General features: G+C 48.4%; 1 protein-coding gene across 1 annotated transcript in view; it reads right to left on the reverse strand.

Annotated features, from left to right (window-relative positions):
• FLVCR2 (FLVCR choline and putative heme transporter 2) overlaps nucleotides 1-13,656 on the reverse strand; it is a gene marked incomplete at both ends in the record, with an annotated part of 31,765 nt that overhangs the window by 6,151 nt on the left and 11,958 nt on the right. Inside the window, 4 exons of the mRNA XM_082000035.1 lie at nucleotides 4,421-4,524; nucleotides 5,246-5,313; nucleotides 10,038-10,178; nucleotides 11,438-11,579. Coding sequence (XP_081856161.1) covers nucleotides 4,421-4,524; nucleotides 5,246-5,313; nucleotides 10,038-10,178; nucleotides 11,438-11,579 — 455 coding nt within the window. The remainder of the gene's footprint in view (nucleotides 1-4,420; nucleotides 4,525-5,245; nucleotides 5,314-10,037; nucleotides 10,179-11,437; nucleotides 11,580-13,656) is intronic.

Below are 13,656 nucleotides of genomic sequence, written 5' to 3' on the forward strand. Positions count from 1 at the left end.
TCATACAAGCAGTCAGCTCTTTAAGGTGATCTCCATTGGAATTGCAGAACTGAATGGGGGACAAAAATGGAGAAAACTGTTTTGGTACTTGCCATGGGTACCTCATCTACCCCACATAGTCTCCTAGAGCCAGCTAACGAGATTTCCTCTTTCACTTACCTCCTTGAATCATTAAGCTCCAGCAGGACAAAACAAATTGACAAATCCTTGTGAAAGAACAAGACCGCAGAGTTGAGCGCTGTGGAAATCTCACAGCAAGCAGTAAACTGCCCTGAAGCCATGCACTGAGTGGCTGCATACTCGCCACAGTCCCTAACTGGGACTTGAACAGACAGTCCTGAATGTAACTCCTGCTGCAGGAAACAGCCTCAAGCACACAAGCAGACTTCTGCTAAACTAGCCTTTAGCAAGACCCTGCTCCCCTGAGCATACCACTGATGACAAAAAAGGAGATTTGGTGCCCAGCAGTCCAAGCAAAACCCAAAATTTTGAAAAGGCTTTAACAGAGACACAGGTAGATGCTGGTGCATAGGGAAACAAAGAAACCCCTGGGGAAAGACACTGGTGCATGGCATTTCTCAGGAAGTGGCCTTTGTCACTATGTTCACTAGAGGACAAGAAGAATGATCTGTGGCACCAGGGCATAGAAGAATGCCCAGTTTTACTTGATAAGCCTCTTATAATAGCCATAAATATCTTATGGGAGAGAAAAAAAAATAAGCAGGAGAAGCAGATTCACAGAGGACATTCGCACAGCATTCTGGTGTTTTTAGCAACCTGTTCCCATGATGGCCCTACAGAGACTGATAATTACCAGTCTGGAACAGGTACCACCAATCTCTTTAACAGGCTGAGTAGCGCAGCAAGGGCAAGCTGGAAGTTACGGACTGGAAGTTACACATCCCACTACATCACCTTAGGACAACTGAGGTTAGCCTACCTCTGTGCTCTGGGGTGTGGGAAGGAAGCCCAGTGCACTGATGTGGAAGCAGTGCTACGAAGGCACCAGCTGCCAAGTCTCTGTGGCAGGCCAGAGTGAGAGCTGTGAAGGAGCTGACATGCTTGTCACTTAGGTGAACCTAAGCTGCCCTGACATTCATCTGCCCTCCCAGCCACATCCCCTACGCTTCTGAAGAGGCAGATTGAAGAGCTCAAACAAGGGACTGTGAGAAAAGAGAGACCTTGGGGAAAAAAGCCAGCCAGAGCCAGCACCAGCAGGGAACAGGACTGAAATGGAGAGCACAACTCCTGCTGTTCAGCCAACTCCAGAGAAAGCCCTAGAGTAAGGAACAGGCATGGCCCAGCCTAGCCATGTCTCACAAGGTCACTTGGACAAGGACCAGACTCACAGGGGATTGGAGCTGCAAAAACACTAGTCAAGCAACATCTGAAACAACAAATGAACAAGGGATGGGGGGGAAGGCCACAGCCACATGCCACAGCTTTAGCTGCTCACTGGGATGTTGTGTGCAGCTCCAGAGCTTTTTGTTGTACAGACTGGGGATGACAGATGGTCTCCACATGCTTTGCCATGAGGACGGCACATTCCAGGCTGTGCAAGACCAAAGGCTTTGTCCCTGTACTCCCAGAAGGATCTCACTGCTGAAGACACTGAAGTGTCAGATGCTGAAGAAGGGAAGAATTGGAGAGGGCTGGTTTGGTTTTCACCCCACCCCCATCCTTTGGCACTCAATTTTATGACACTTTCTTCCTGGATGAAGGTCACAAAAAAGGACAGCCTTGGTAAATCATTTATACAATATATGGCAGGACAGGGTGAAGGCATATCCACTACACAAGGACTAACCTGGAAGAGGGCTACAAGAAGAACACCCAACTTGCAGGCCAGGCTAGGCTGAGAGAACATTCATCTTTCAGTGGAAGAGACCCAAGTGCCCCATTCTCCAATATCCAAATCTTTCCTCCCTCCCCCAGATTTTAACGCACTTTGGGCCTGTACAGACCTAAGATTAAATCATCACTTGGGGTCCTCTGCCCAGTCAATGAAGAGAGATGGACATTTCTGACATCTTGCCTTACAGAGATGCAGCGATGACAGCAGAGCGCTGTCTGGAACCAGCTGAACCCAAGGCCATGCAAACACTGCCCTTAAAAGCAAAGCATGGCCAAAGAGAAGTGCTGATTAATCCAGTCCCCAAATCCCTGATTCTGAGCCAGACTCCCCTACAATACCAATACACCCAGCACTCTCCAGGTGTCACAATCCCATCTCTCCTCTGAGCCAGGAACCTGAAAGATGTACATGGAGCTTCGTTTAACTTGATGTCAAAAACATGTTCTTTCAAAGAGGTGGGCTGTTCTCAACAAGCCATCCCGTTAGAGGCAGCCGCAATTCTGGGACCGCTTGCTCATCACAACGTAACTTGTGTATTTGTATGGGCCAAATCTGCGCCTGCTAATTCCAAAAATAAGAACATCACAGGGGCTGCTGCAGGGACTTGCCTGCCAAATAAAAGCAAGAATGCAAGGCCATTTGGTGCCTGAGCATGACAGATGGGGAAAGCCTGACTTAGCACAGCCTCACCCTTTCAAGGAACTGCTGATGGGACAGTAAAGATCAAACATGCATGTACAGCTCTGCAATTCCTTCTGTTGTTCACCTCCCCCTGCTCGCCTCAATCACAGCTGGATCCCATTCATCTGCTTCCCTCTATCTGAGGGACTGAAAAAGCTGACTGAAAAAAGGACTTGACATCTTTCCTTCCTGATTTTCATGAGCTTACCAGTTTGTTCCTGACACTATCTGAGCAGCGGAGGGAAGGGGGAGGGTACCTACCTAGAACATCTGGCATCTTGACAGTTTTTTTTAAATAGACTTTTAAATGGGGCTAAATAAAGACTCTGTAGCACTCAGAAAAATTTTGCTAGTTCCACAGAAATCCACTTTGTGGGCTGCAATGAAGAACAAATTCCTAGCAGGCTCACCTAAGGCTAAATCTATCCCCAGACAGTCCCTGGGGTCTGTAGGATAAATTCCATGGGTGGCATAGTCCTATTTTTCTGCACTCTCAGACAGTTCTGCCCACTTACGTGGTCCCTCCAAGGAAGCAGGGACCTTTTTTTCCCCTCTCCCATTCTGCCAAATTTCAAGTCCCAGCTCTGCCTGGTGAGCCACAAAGCTCTTTATCCTTCATGCTGCAACCTAGCTCCACTTTGGGAGCATCAGGAAGACCATCCAGCCTAGCAGGGGCAGTTGAGGCTACCTTACCGGTAGCCCCAGGCTCGAAAGAGACACAAGTTACACTGCACAGTTAGCTAGTGCAGTTCATAACAGCTGTGTTTCCATTTCCCAGGACCACCAAATGAGAACTACTCAGTGGCACATAATGATTTGGAAACAGCAACAAGGGACCTGCCAGTCTCTGTATTAGTCATCTGCTCCTCTTTCCCAGCATCCCCAGGAGACCTCAGCTACCATTCTTTCTTGTTAGAGGAGCCCATTTCCTCTCCATTTTTGATCCCTGTACTTGACAGCTAAGGCCAGAGGCCACTTCAGAAGCTGCAAGCCCACAGCTAGCCAGATTCATCTAAGCTGCCCACAATGAGAACATGCCTTTCTGGCCCAAGATACCAGGTAGGATAATGGCAGTGGTATTCCCGCAGGTGAAAAGCTGCTGCAGGGAAAAGAACTCTGAAGTTGCCTTCAGCTCATCACCAGCACACCACCAGTAAAGTCCCCTCTCACCCAACCTGCTCAGACAACAGGTTATAGCACAGTTCTCAAAGCCAGCAGGGAAACTGAAAAGCCGATTACACAAACCCCAACATAAGACAGGGGAGGCACTCTTCATCCCCCAGGACACCCTACAAAGGTCTATCAGTGAGATCCGTGTTCCTGAGGACCGGGAGCTGCAGGATACCCAAAGACTCTTAGCTATGCCTTTGCGGATGACAGGGTATGCTGGCCAGATCTTCCTTCTCAACCTACCAGGCAGCAAACCCAGAATCATCCACCCACAACTCCAATACCCCTTATGCCTGCCCTAAATATAGAAACATGCCCTCACACAATGCCTCTGTGCACTGGATTCAATGCACCTTTCATTAAGCCAGACAAAGATTCACAGAAGCTGGTTTGTAAGGGCTGAGAAATGGTCTGGTACAGTCTTGATTCTGCTTGTGCCAAGAACTCCCTCATACCTGACAAAGCAGCTGCTGGGCCATCTCATCCTCCCCGTATGCCTCCCTAGGGACCCCTAAAACCAGACCTTGTATGGGCCCAGTGCAGACTAACACACAGCTCCAAACTTCACTTTAGACTAACTGGATTTTGAAGAACCATATTTTTTTCCTACAAACCCTCCCAATGATTCAGTCCCTGGACTGCCATGTTGCAACTGCACAGGGTTGCTCCTTGCACAGTATGGGGGAAGAGCACAGTGGCAAGCAAGGGACTTACTTGTAGGTTTTGGTTCTGTCCAACCAGATGCCGGAGACCAGAGCCCCAACCATCCCCGACAGTATAATGGTGAGTCCAATCCTGCCAGCATTCACCTCCTCCCCCTGTGGTGAGACACACACACACACTCACACAAATGTAGGAGCCAAGTCATAGGCAACAAGAAGCAAAGTGTGCAGAACCCAGAGAGAACTAGCTTTTGCAAGAACACTTTTGGGCCCAGTATGAGCCAATGCAGTGCCCTATTCTGGCCCGTGAAGAAAAGTGGTTTGGCACTTCTCTCTGAGCCAGCCCAGAGAAAAAAGTGAGCGTTGGTCAGCATGAACAGACACTCTCAGAGAAGTCAGCATAAACCCTATGAAGCTTGCTGTCCAGTATTAGGATTTGGGCCAGATCGACCAGGAAATATTGGGCCCCACTATATGGCAGCACGGGAAGGAGCTGTCTGGCGCACAGCCCCAGCAGCAAGCTCTACAGTAGCTCAGCTATTGAGGCACCCCACCCTTCTGCCACCAGAGCACGGTGTGGGTAGCGTCCTGGTACAGATGTCCCAGTAGAAATCACTGCCAGGAACAGAGTGGAGGCAATCACTGGAGGAATTTCACAGAAGAAAATGCTGTCATTTAGAGTGTAAAGCAGCTGTCTTTGCTAGAGCTCACCAGCTTTTGCACGGCATGGTGTAAAGAACTAAAGGAACCAATGCTCTCCTGCCAGCCAGCCAATTTGTGCCAGAGCCAGCCGTTGCTTTTCTCACAGACTCTCCTTTGGCAGCCAGCGCCAGACAACTGCAAGTATCAGAGGACCATGAGGGTTGGATGCACTTACTGGGTAGTGATGGATGACCATCCGGTTCAGCAGAGTGGACAGGGCGTAGAAGCAACCTGTATTCAGACCTGAGAGGAGGATAAAAATGCAGCACATTCAGAGCCTGCTACTCTCCTGCTGGGTAGTGAAAAGGTAGAAATGCAGAGAGAGATATCTTTGGGAGCAGCGATCCATAGCAAGGCTGGCAAGTCTCAGGAGAGCCAGCTGGACCGGCTAGACACAGGTTACTGAAAAAAAAAGCAGACCAAGGACAGCCAGATCTCAGCATGCAGGAGGAAGCACCCTGCAGTTTCAGGATGGTTCTTACTTTAGCAGCTAAAGGAAGGGCTGTGCACAGAAAGAAAGGTCTTGCAAGTCCTTCAGAGGGTCTCAACCCGCCCTCACAGCCAGATCCATCTTTAGCATTGGAGCTTTCCCCTCCCGACAGCCAGATAAAAACACTAGAAAGGCACCTGCCTCAGCATTACACCTTTAACAATGACCTGGGATTCAATTAACACCAGTGACATTGACCTGTGTGGTTTCCTCCCAGAGAAGAGCCTGATAGCACTCTCCCTGCTGAGAGCCAGTAAAAAACATCATCTCCAAGCCAAGAAACAACAGAAGGCAAGCATCAGAGCCGATGGTGAAGCACAGACAGCACTTCCCCCAGGCACCTGGTGTGTCTGCATGGGAAAAATCTTGCATTTTAAAAGATATCACTGAAGCCTAAAAAAAAAAAAAAACAAACCTCAACTGTGAAAGTAATTGTCTTTCTGAAAGGGAAGTTAGATTAACTGTTACAGGCATCAGCCACCTGGTAAAGGTTTCTCAGCATCACCCAAGGTGAGAATGGAAACTGTTGGGGTGATACTGGTCAAGCCCCATTCAGACACTCTGCTCCACCTTACATGCAACTCTGGTTGAGTTAAACACCTTCCCAAAGGGCACAAAACCCAAGAGTTTTGCTTAGAGTAGACAAGAACAGCCCCATGGGCGCTGGACCAGCAGTACCACAACGGCTACACTCACCTTGGGTGATACTGAGAAACCCTCCCCAGGTGGATGAGGTCTGTAACAGTCAGTGCAACTTTCTTCTCAGAAAGTCATTTACATTTGCAGTTAGTTTCTCTTCAAGGCTTCAGTGATCCTGATGGGGGAGGGATGGGGACACAGATTTCATCACTGCAGCTCACGCATCTATAGGCTCCATAAGGAGGCATGGGTTTAAAAATTCTGGCACAGATGCCTGAAATCCTGACAGAACAGATACGTGTCAAGTTCCCACTTCCTACTTTTCTTCTTTCAGCCCCAGCTAAAAGCAGAAACGTCACAATACATGATAGAGAAGTGCAGTTTGGCAGGCAGGGCTTTGACAAAAGGAACAAAACCCTGAGCTCCCCTAACCCTGAAGTCCTCCAGCTCCCCTGTCCCCGAAGTACTCTGCGATCCTGCGCCTAGCCCACTCCTCCACTGGGACACTGGATACTTGTTGCCCTACACAAGCACTCTGAGGAGCCACGAGATTGGCAGCTGGAGGGGACATCACACTTCCTTCACACACCATCTCTGACAACATTAAGCAGAGCTCCCTCCACAGCTTCACAGCACAGAGAACAGATGAAGAATCTTATGCAAGTGATCCCAAATAAGCCAATTGCCTGTGACAACCCTGCTCCAAAAGCATGTGTCAGGAGGTTACAGGAGAGGCTAGTAAGCTGAGTGATGTGCTCTTTCGGCACGAGGAATCCACCCAATCCTTTCCAAGAGTTACTCAGAAAGGCTGAACTCCAGCAGGGCCAGCAGCCAGAGAGCAGGGAGAACAACTGGGGATCCCACAGCAAGGAGGCACCCTCCAGCCTCGAAAGCTGTCTCTTTGCAAGGCCTGGCCATGGAAAAACAGCCCACCAGACCCTAATTCAGCTTCATCCAATCTCCACCTCTGGAGCACCCTGCTCACTAGGAGACACCACAAACTGCAGTGCCAGGACATGGGAGTGTGGCAGATCAGCACCATCCCTCTATCTGCTACTGCTTCACTTCAAAGCTGGGCATAACATAGACCCGTCATTTGTGTACCTCTACTTCGCACCCAGCCAAGAGAGCAGCTTTGTGGGGACAGCTCGACGCTGCTCTAGCTCTGTGATGCATGTGATTTCCAAGAGAGAGAAGGGCCCCTGCTCCCAAGCTGGGCAGAAAGCGATGCAGAGTTGGCAGCAACACTTGGCACCAGAGTCAGGCAAAATATTCTAAGAATCAAGACAATATGCCAAATTTGCATTTGTGAGGGCTGGCAAAAATTGTAGGCATTTCACATGTCACAGTTGCTCAGTGCAAATGCCCATAAAACAGACAAGGGTTGTTTACAATGGGGCATAGCCCATTTGCCCATGCAGATAAAGCAAACCAGAACTAGTAGCTGGAAGCAGGAGACCTGAAGCTCCCAGCCCCACCCGATTCATTAGCTAGTTACCATGGTTTGCTTGTAATGTGCTGCAGAAGAACAGTTTGGAGACCTCACGGTGTCTCCTATTTTACAGAGGCCAGAAAGGAGAAGCTTATTGCCTATGGTTCCAAAAGAGGCCCTTATTAAGCCTCAGACTAGAACCCAAGTCTTCTGTAACTAAGCAGTCTATTGCCTACATGCCAGACTATTGGCCTCCCTCTGCCTCATCCTCCAGTACAATAGTTTCTTATGCAGACATCACTGCCCTGCCTTCTCCTCACTGCCACATAGGCTTTCCAAATGCTGATTCTTTGGGGCTGTCTCATCGCTCCCACTTTACCAGCCTTCCCCAGGTTTTCCCACCCTTTTCCTGCCTACTGCCTCCCAGTAGCAACGTGCAGTTGCTCTCCAGGGCAGAGCCCAACCCAATAAACTCAGAGTTTCTTAATGCCCACTCCATGTTATGCCTCAGTTTTACAGAAGCAACATCAGCAGCCTTTGGGAAAAGGCTGTCTGAAGGTTTTCCTGAAAAACAGTTCACTAGCACTAACATAGCTGCAGTACCACCAATGTTTCCAGCACTGCAAGTCTTACCACAGGAAAGGAGTTGGCAGCTGCTGGTAATATCAAGACCTTAGAGATCTGCAGATCTGTTCTGACCTGGCATCATGTAAGGGTTCCCATTCTTTCTACAGCCAGGGGAGATGAACAAGCAGCAGGTTTCCCCCTCTCTCTCCTGACACACACTGTGCTAACACAAAAGCTAAGAGAGGCTGCAGATATCTTTGTGTTAGGCTAGGGAGGATGACTCAGTTGCACTCACGTGGCTGCAGATGTCTTAAATCTTGGCCAACATAACTTTTGACTTGAGTAGGAAAAACTGTCCTCGTTCTAAAGAAACTATTTTAAAAAAAAAGAAGTTTCACTGCATAGTTCTCTCTCTGAGTAACAGTCACCATCTCAAGTCAAGCTGGAGATTGTCATGAGGCTGACACAGAGAGGAACAGAATAAATGCACAGACCAGCAGGAAGAGAAACAGAACTATGAGCCACTAAATAGCCTTTCCATGTTGTTTGTGACTACCAGAAGGATATTATCCCAGGGAGGTCAGATTCTAAACATGCTCTTCATACTGAGAGCTCTCCTCTCTCCTCTAGGACTTGTTTACACATATTAGAACAAATGCCTTCCCCTGTCTTTTCACTGAAGGGTAAGTGTGAACTGAGCAGATGACACAATCCAACTTTTAGAAAAAACTGTGAGGCAGACTGTCTATTTCCACTTTCTGACAGGACATCGTATACTGGGGGGAAGGGGGGGGGGGGGGGGGGGGGCAGGGAACCAACCAGTAGCTGCAATGCAAACCAGCACAGCTTAAGGGTGATCTGAGAGGGGCACTTCTAGAAGACTGCTACACTGAGAAGGGAGAAGAGATTTCAACAACTCCAAAGACCATTAGCACCCTCGGCAGGTACAAAGCCACCACTTCACTCTCTCCAACCTAGCTACTCATCCACCAGGTCCTTTAGGCACAACTGCTGGCAGAATGGCAGAACTTGCAACATTACTTAACTTTCCTCCTGAAGAGCTTCTTCAGCAAGCTGGTAGGAAGTGAGGACAGAACACCCTGCAGACTAGTTGTCTACAGTATATCCTATTAAGCAGCTAGGCACAGACTGCAACGGCCTTACTGCTAAAGAGAAAAATACCTTTCCATATGATAATTCAGCATCAGGAACAGATTCAACACATCACACTGCCCTCTGAGAAACAGACCAAGACTGCTGAAGAGAAGCAAGCAGCAAACCCCGTGTGCAATGACAGACGGCCAAAAAAGATGTTCTCCAATCCTTCCTTCCACTTGCTTCATAGGGACTGCCAAGGAAGCTGATGCAGTCTGCACAGCTGCATGCTCCACATGACCTCCATCGGGATGCCTGGCAGCCATGCCCTTGTCTTGGGAAATAACTTTCACTCAGTGCTGTGACTTGCACTCAAACACAGCTCCATGTATTTCTTAGGTAAGCACTTAGATTAGTTCTAAATGCAAGTAACTAACTGACTAGAAAAAAAGACAACAGGATAAGGAAATCTTCTGAACAGAAAACAAAGACTGGGAGAACAGTAGTGGAGGCACATTGTCCTCTGTGTGCTTGCCTTGGTTTTGTTCTTCCCCAGGCATTTGCTTGTAACCACTGCTTGAGATTACTGGGCTAGAAAGACTCCTGGTCCATGGCAGCACAGCTATCCTTATGCTCCCCTAAAACAACTCAGGCCAGTTACCGCCTCAGTAGAGCAGGGAGAGGGAGGGAGAAGTTAAGCATGTCTAGCAGTGATAGCTGCAGAGAAGAAAGGCCAGACCTTACCATAAGTGACCACAAGCAGCAAAAAGTTGGCATTGCGGAGTAGACGGAAGATTGACTGCATGTAGGAATACTCCTCTGTCGGTCTTGACTGGATCAAGGCCTGAGCTCGGCTCGGAGGGTGTGGAGGCTTCTCCTTGAAGACTGAAACCAGACACAAAGTACACCTGTTTGTAACAGTGCAATCAGGGAGCCTGAGCACACACTGTGGGTAAGAGCCATTTGAGGGACAGCAGAGGGGCTAGTAAAACCAAGTGTACGAAACACACCATTGTCCTTAAGCTGTGATCTCCGTGCATGAATTTATGCAGGAGCAGGAGAGAACAGGGCCTCTCCAATAATAACTCCTGCCACTGGGGAAACACCTTGCCTTCAATTAACTTTTTGTGTAGGCAGTGTCTGGCAGCAACAAAAAGAGTTCTGAGAAGTAATAATGCCTTTGTCTCCAGCAGGATGGCCAGCCAGCTGCAAAGCGCACTGCGTGGAGTTACAAATGCGAAAGTGGAATGGGAAAAGCCACCTGGTAAAGGTGGCCTGGTGCTCTGCTGTGCCCAGGGAGCAATGATGTATGCTAGGTTTTATTTCAGGCCTGGCACTTCTTAGGCTGGCCAAGCCATGTGCTGTCCCCAACTAGCATTAAAGTAGCATCCAGGAATCCCGGTCGCCGGTGATACTGCTGCACCAGGTGCTAGACAGTCATTTTTGTACCTTGTCTGTTCCCTGCCCCAGATTCTTTATAGTCTACAACTGATTCAGCCACCAGGGAACATGAACAAGCTGTCAAGAGGAACCTAGTGGGAAAAAAAAAAAAAAAGTACATGGAGTTCAGCAGACAAGCTCTGCTCTCCAGTGAACATGCCAATCTTTCACACTAAAGATCTGGCTCCCACTTTACATGTTAAGTGGAGGAATTGCACCTCTGGTGTCCTGCTACTGCCCTTAATGCTTCCTTCTCTCCACTCATAACTGGTTACCTTTTTCTCCTGGGAACAGCTTGTTCCTGTCATGCCATATAACCTGCCTCTTGCTCCCTACCCTTAAGAGGTACTTGGGTCCAAGACACAACCCAAGGCCCAGCATCCTGTTTGCAGGCAAGATGACTGTGAAAGATTTCTGCTGGTTTTTAAAGGACTTACTCATGCCAAGGTTTTATCATGCAGACAAAGGATGAAATGAACAACTTGGCAGGCTCACTCACAATGTCTTGTACTCCCTTTTACAGGTGCTATTCATTAAGGGCTTGAAGCAGCAAGATATGGTATTGCATGACCCTGTCAGCTGTGTACTAGGACACATCCCCAGATGACCTCCCCAACCCATTTGCTAGCACGCAGACCCCTCACCCACACTGGCTTATCTTCTCAGTCCCACCTGGTTTCATGTGCACGCTCCCACTCCCTTACCTATGAAGACCAGGATGAATAGGGCTGTTGCCACGCCTGCAGTCATGAAGAACATGATACTGATGTGGTAGGCCAGCTTCTCCACATCCTCCACATTGGGAACCAGAACTGGAGGGACCAGAAAGCCCACAGCAATGCCAAGCTGAGCAGGAGAGAGGACACACACAGAGGTATAACATGGAACCACAATACTGCCACCACCCCACAGCTCAGCCCCCTGATGCCCAGTAAGGGCTCAACTGAGCCTAATGCAATTTCACAGCCAAGGTGAAAACCTTGTTTACAACCTAACAATTAAGAGGTAAAACCCAGATACCCATTGCAGTTAGGCCATAAGAGAGGTCCCCCCAGTGCACTCACAACTGTCAGGATACTCAAGACAAGGTTTTACAACAGAATTGAGCAGAATTAATACCTGCCTCCATCAAAGTGGAGGTTTTGCTTCCCCCGTCCTCCCCCATTCATGTATGTTCCTGTCCATACACACACATCCCACTCCTCATCTTGCACCTGCTCTGGTGCTGGCCTGGTAATCCAATTTGGCTCATGCAAAATGGCAGAAAACAAGACCATCAAAACCCACCAATTCACTGCTAGGTTAATAGTTGAACCCATTTATTTTCCAGCCAGACAAGTGCAAAGGCCAAGACAGAAACCTGCCCACTCCTAATGAGTGAGATATGAATCTGTCTCAGCCACTTTATGACGCTGTTTCCTAATGAGCCCCCTCGGCTCACCCTATGGCCACCAAGAAAACCTAGAAAAAGGTCAAGGTTGAGAGTGAAGGAAGTGCTAACAGCACGTACCCTAAACATCAAGGCTGTGTGATGGGGCTTGGTAACTGCCCCTGGATAAAATGCTTGGCTCTGAAGGGCTGCAAGAACAAACCCCTGCAGCTCTGGCCTCTACTGTGCCAAGAGCCGCAAACGTCCAGCTGAGGAGCTCCTACTGTGGCAGCACACACTTTAGTGAGGACTGTAGAGCTTTTAACTCCACAGCTATTTCTCCAGGACAGCAACAAGGAGCTGTAGCAGCACAAGCTTTGCCACACTGATAAGCAGGACTTACAGTAGCACAGACCTTCAGTGCCACCCTCAAATGGGAGAGAGAAGAAATAGCTGCTTTGGTGCTTAGGAGCACACTCTTCCTAAAGTCGGAGCCAAAGTGCACTCAGCACATTTTTGAGTACTCTGAATACAAGAGGAGCCTCAAAAGCCACTTTTTCCCCCTCTTTGTGTTTCACTGTTTGTGGCTGTATTTCAATCGCTGTTTGGTTCCCAAGTGTTGTGTACTTACCTGCTCCTCTGGCTCTTCCCAGCACTTGCAACCCCCTCAGACATCAGAAAAAGAGCCATGCTCAAGCTCAGCTCTTGCTTGCTCTCAAGCCTCTGCACACTCACCCCTGCTTGGGGCAAAAGCAATTTTTTGTTTAGCAACACCATCCTTTTTGCTATTTCCTGATTTAAGCCTGTTTGCTGTTATGGACAGTGACAAAGCACACACAAGAGTCTCCAATAGATGGAACAACTGAGAAAGCACCCAAGAAAGAGACATGCCAAGTGGCCATGCAGCCATTCTAATCCTTGCTTGAAACAGAGATTTCCAATCTCTTTTTCAGGCTGTACCATTTGCCTGAAGACAGGAAAGCACCAGCAGTACCAGAACAGTGCCAATTGAACCAATATAGACTAGCAGCATAAAAAAAATTCCCACCCACAGTAGTTATTCATGCTACTCCAATACAGCCTTTATAGAACCACTGCCCTCATCACACTAAGAGGAGGCAGGAGTATGCAAAACATGAAAATGATGATATTATGAGAAATGCAATTAAGCCCATTACATTTACTGTTTCCTTATAGGAAACATTACATCAATAGGAATCAATTAGCACCTCCATGACCTGTTGTCCCAGGATAATGGACTGGAGAGGATACCGTTTATGCCTCACTGGTGACTAAACAGCAGCAAGACAGCACCACTAGCCAACTGCTGCCCTGCAGAAGGATTCTGCAATCCTCAACGTCTTCATAGTCCCTGAAAAGGGTCTATTACTATACAGGTATGGAAAGCAAGGACTAAGAAAGGCGAGGACTATGCTGCCCACAAACCACATCCAAGCATGTCAGCATACAGAGAACAACCCAGGAGCCCTGTAACCTGGGCATGAGCTCAGACATGTTGCCTGGGCTGCCTTCTAGCAAAAACTCCTTGTGCTT

The sequence above is a fragment of the Phaethon aethereus genome, assembly GCF_964289735.1.
Source record: "Phaethon aethereus genome assembly, chromosome: 5".
Taxonomy (NCBI): domain Eukaryota; kingdom Metazoa; phylum Chordata; class Aves; order Phaethontiformes; family Phaethontidae; genus Phaethon; species Phaethon aethereus.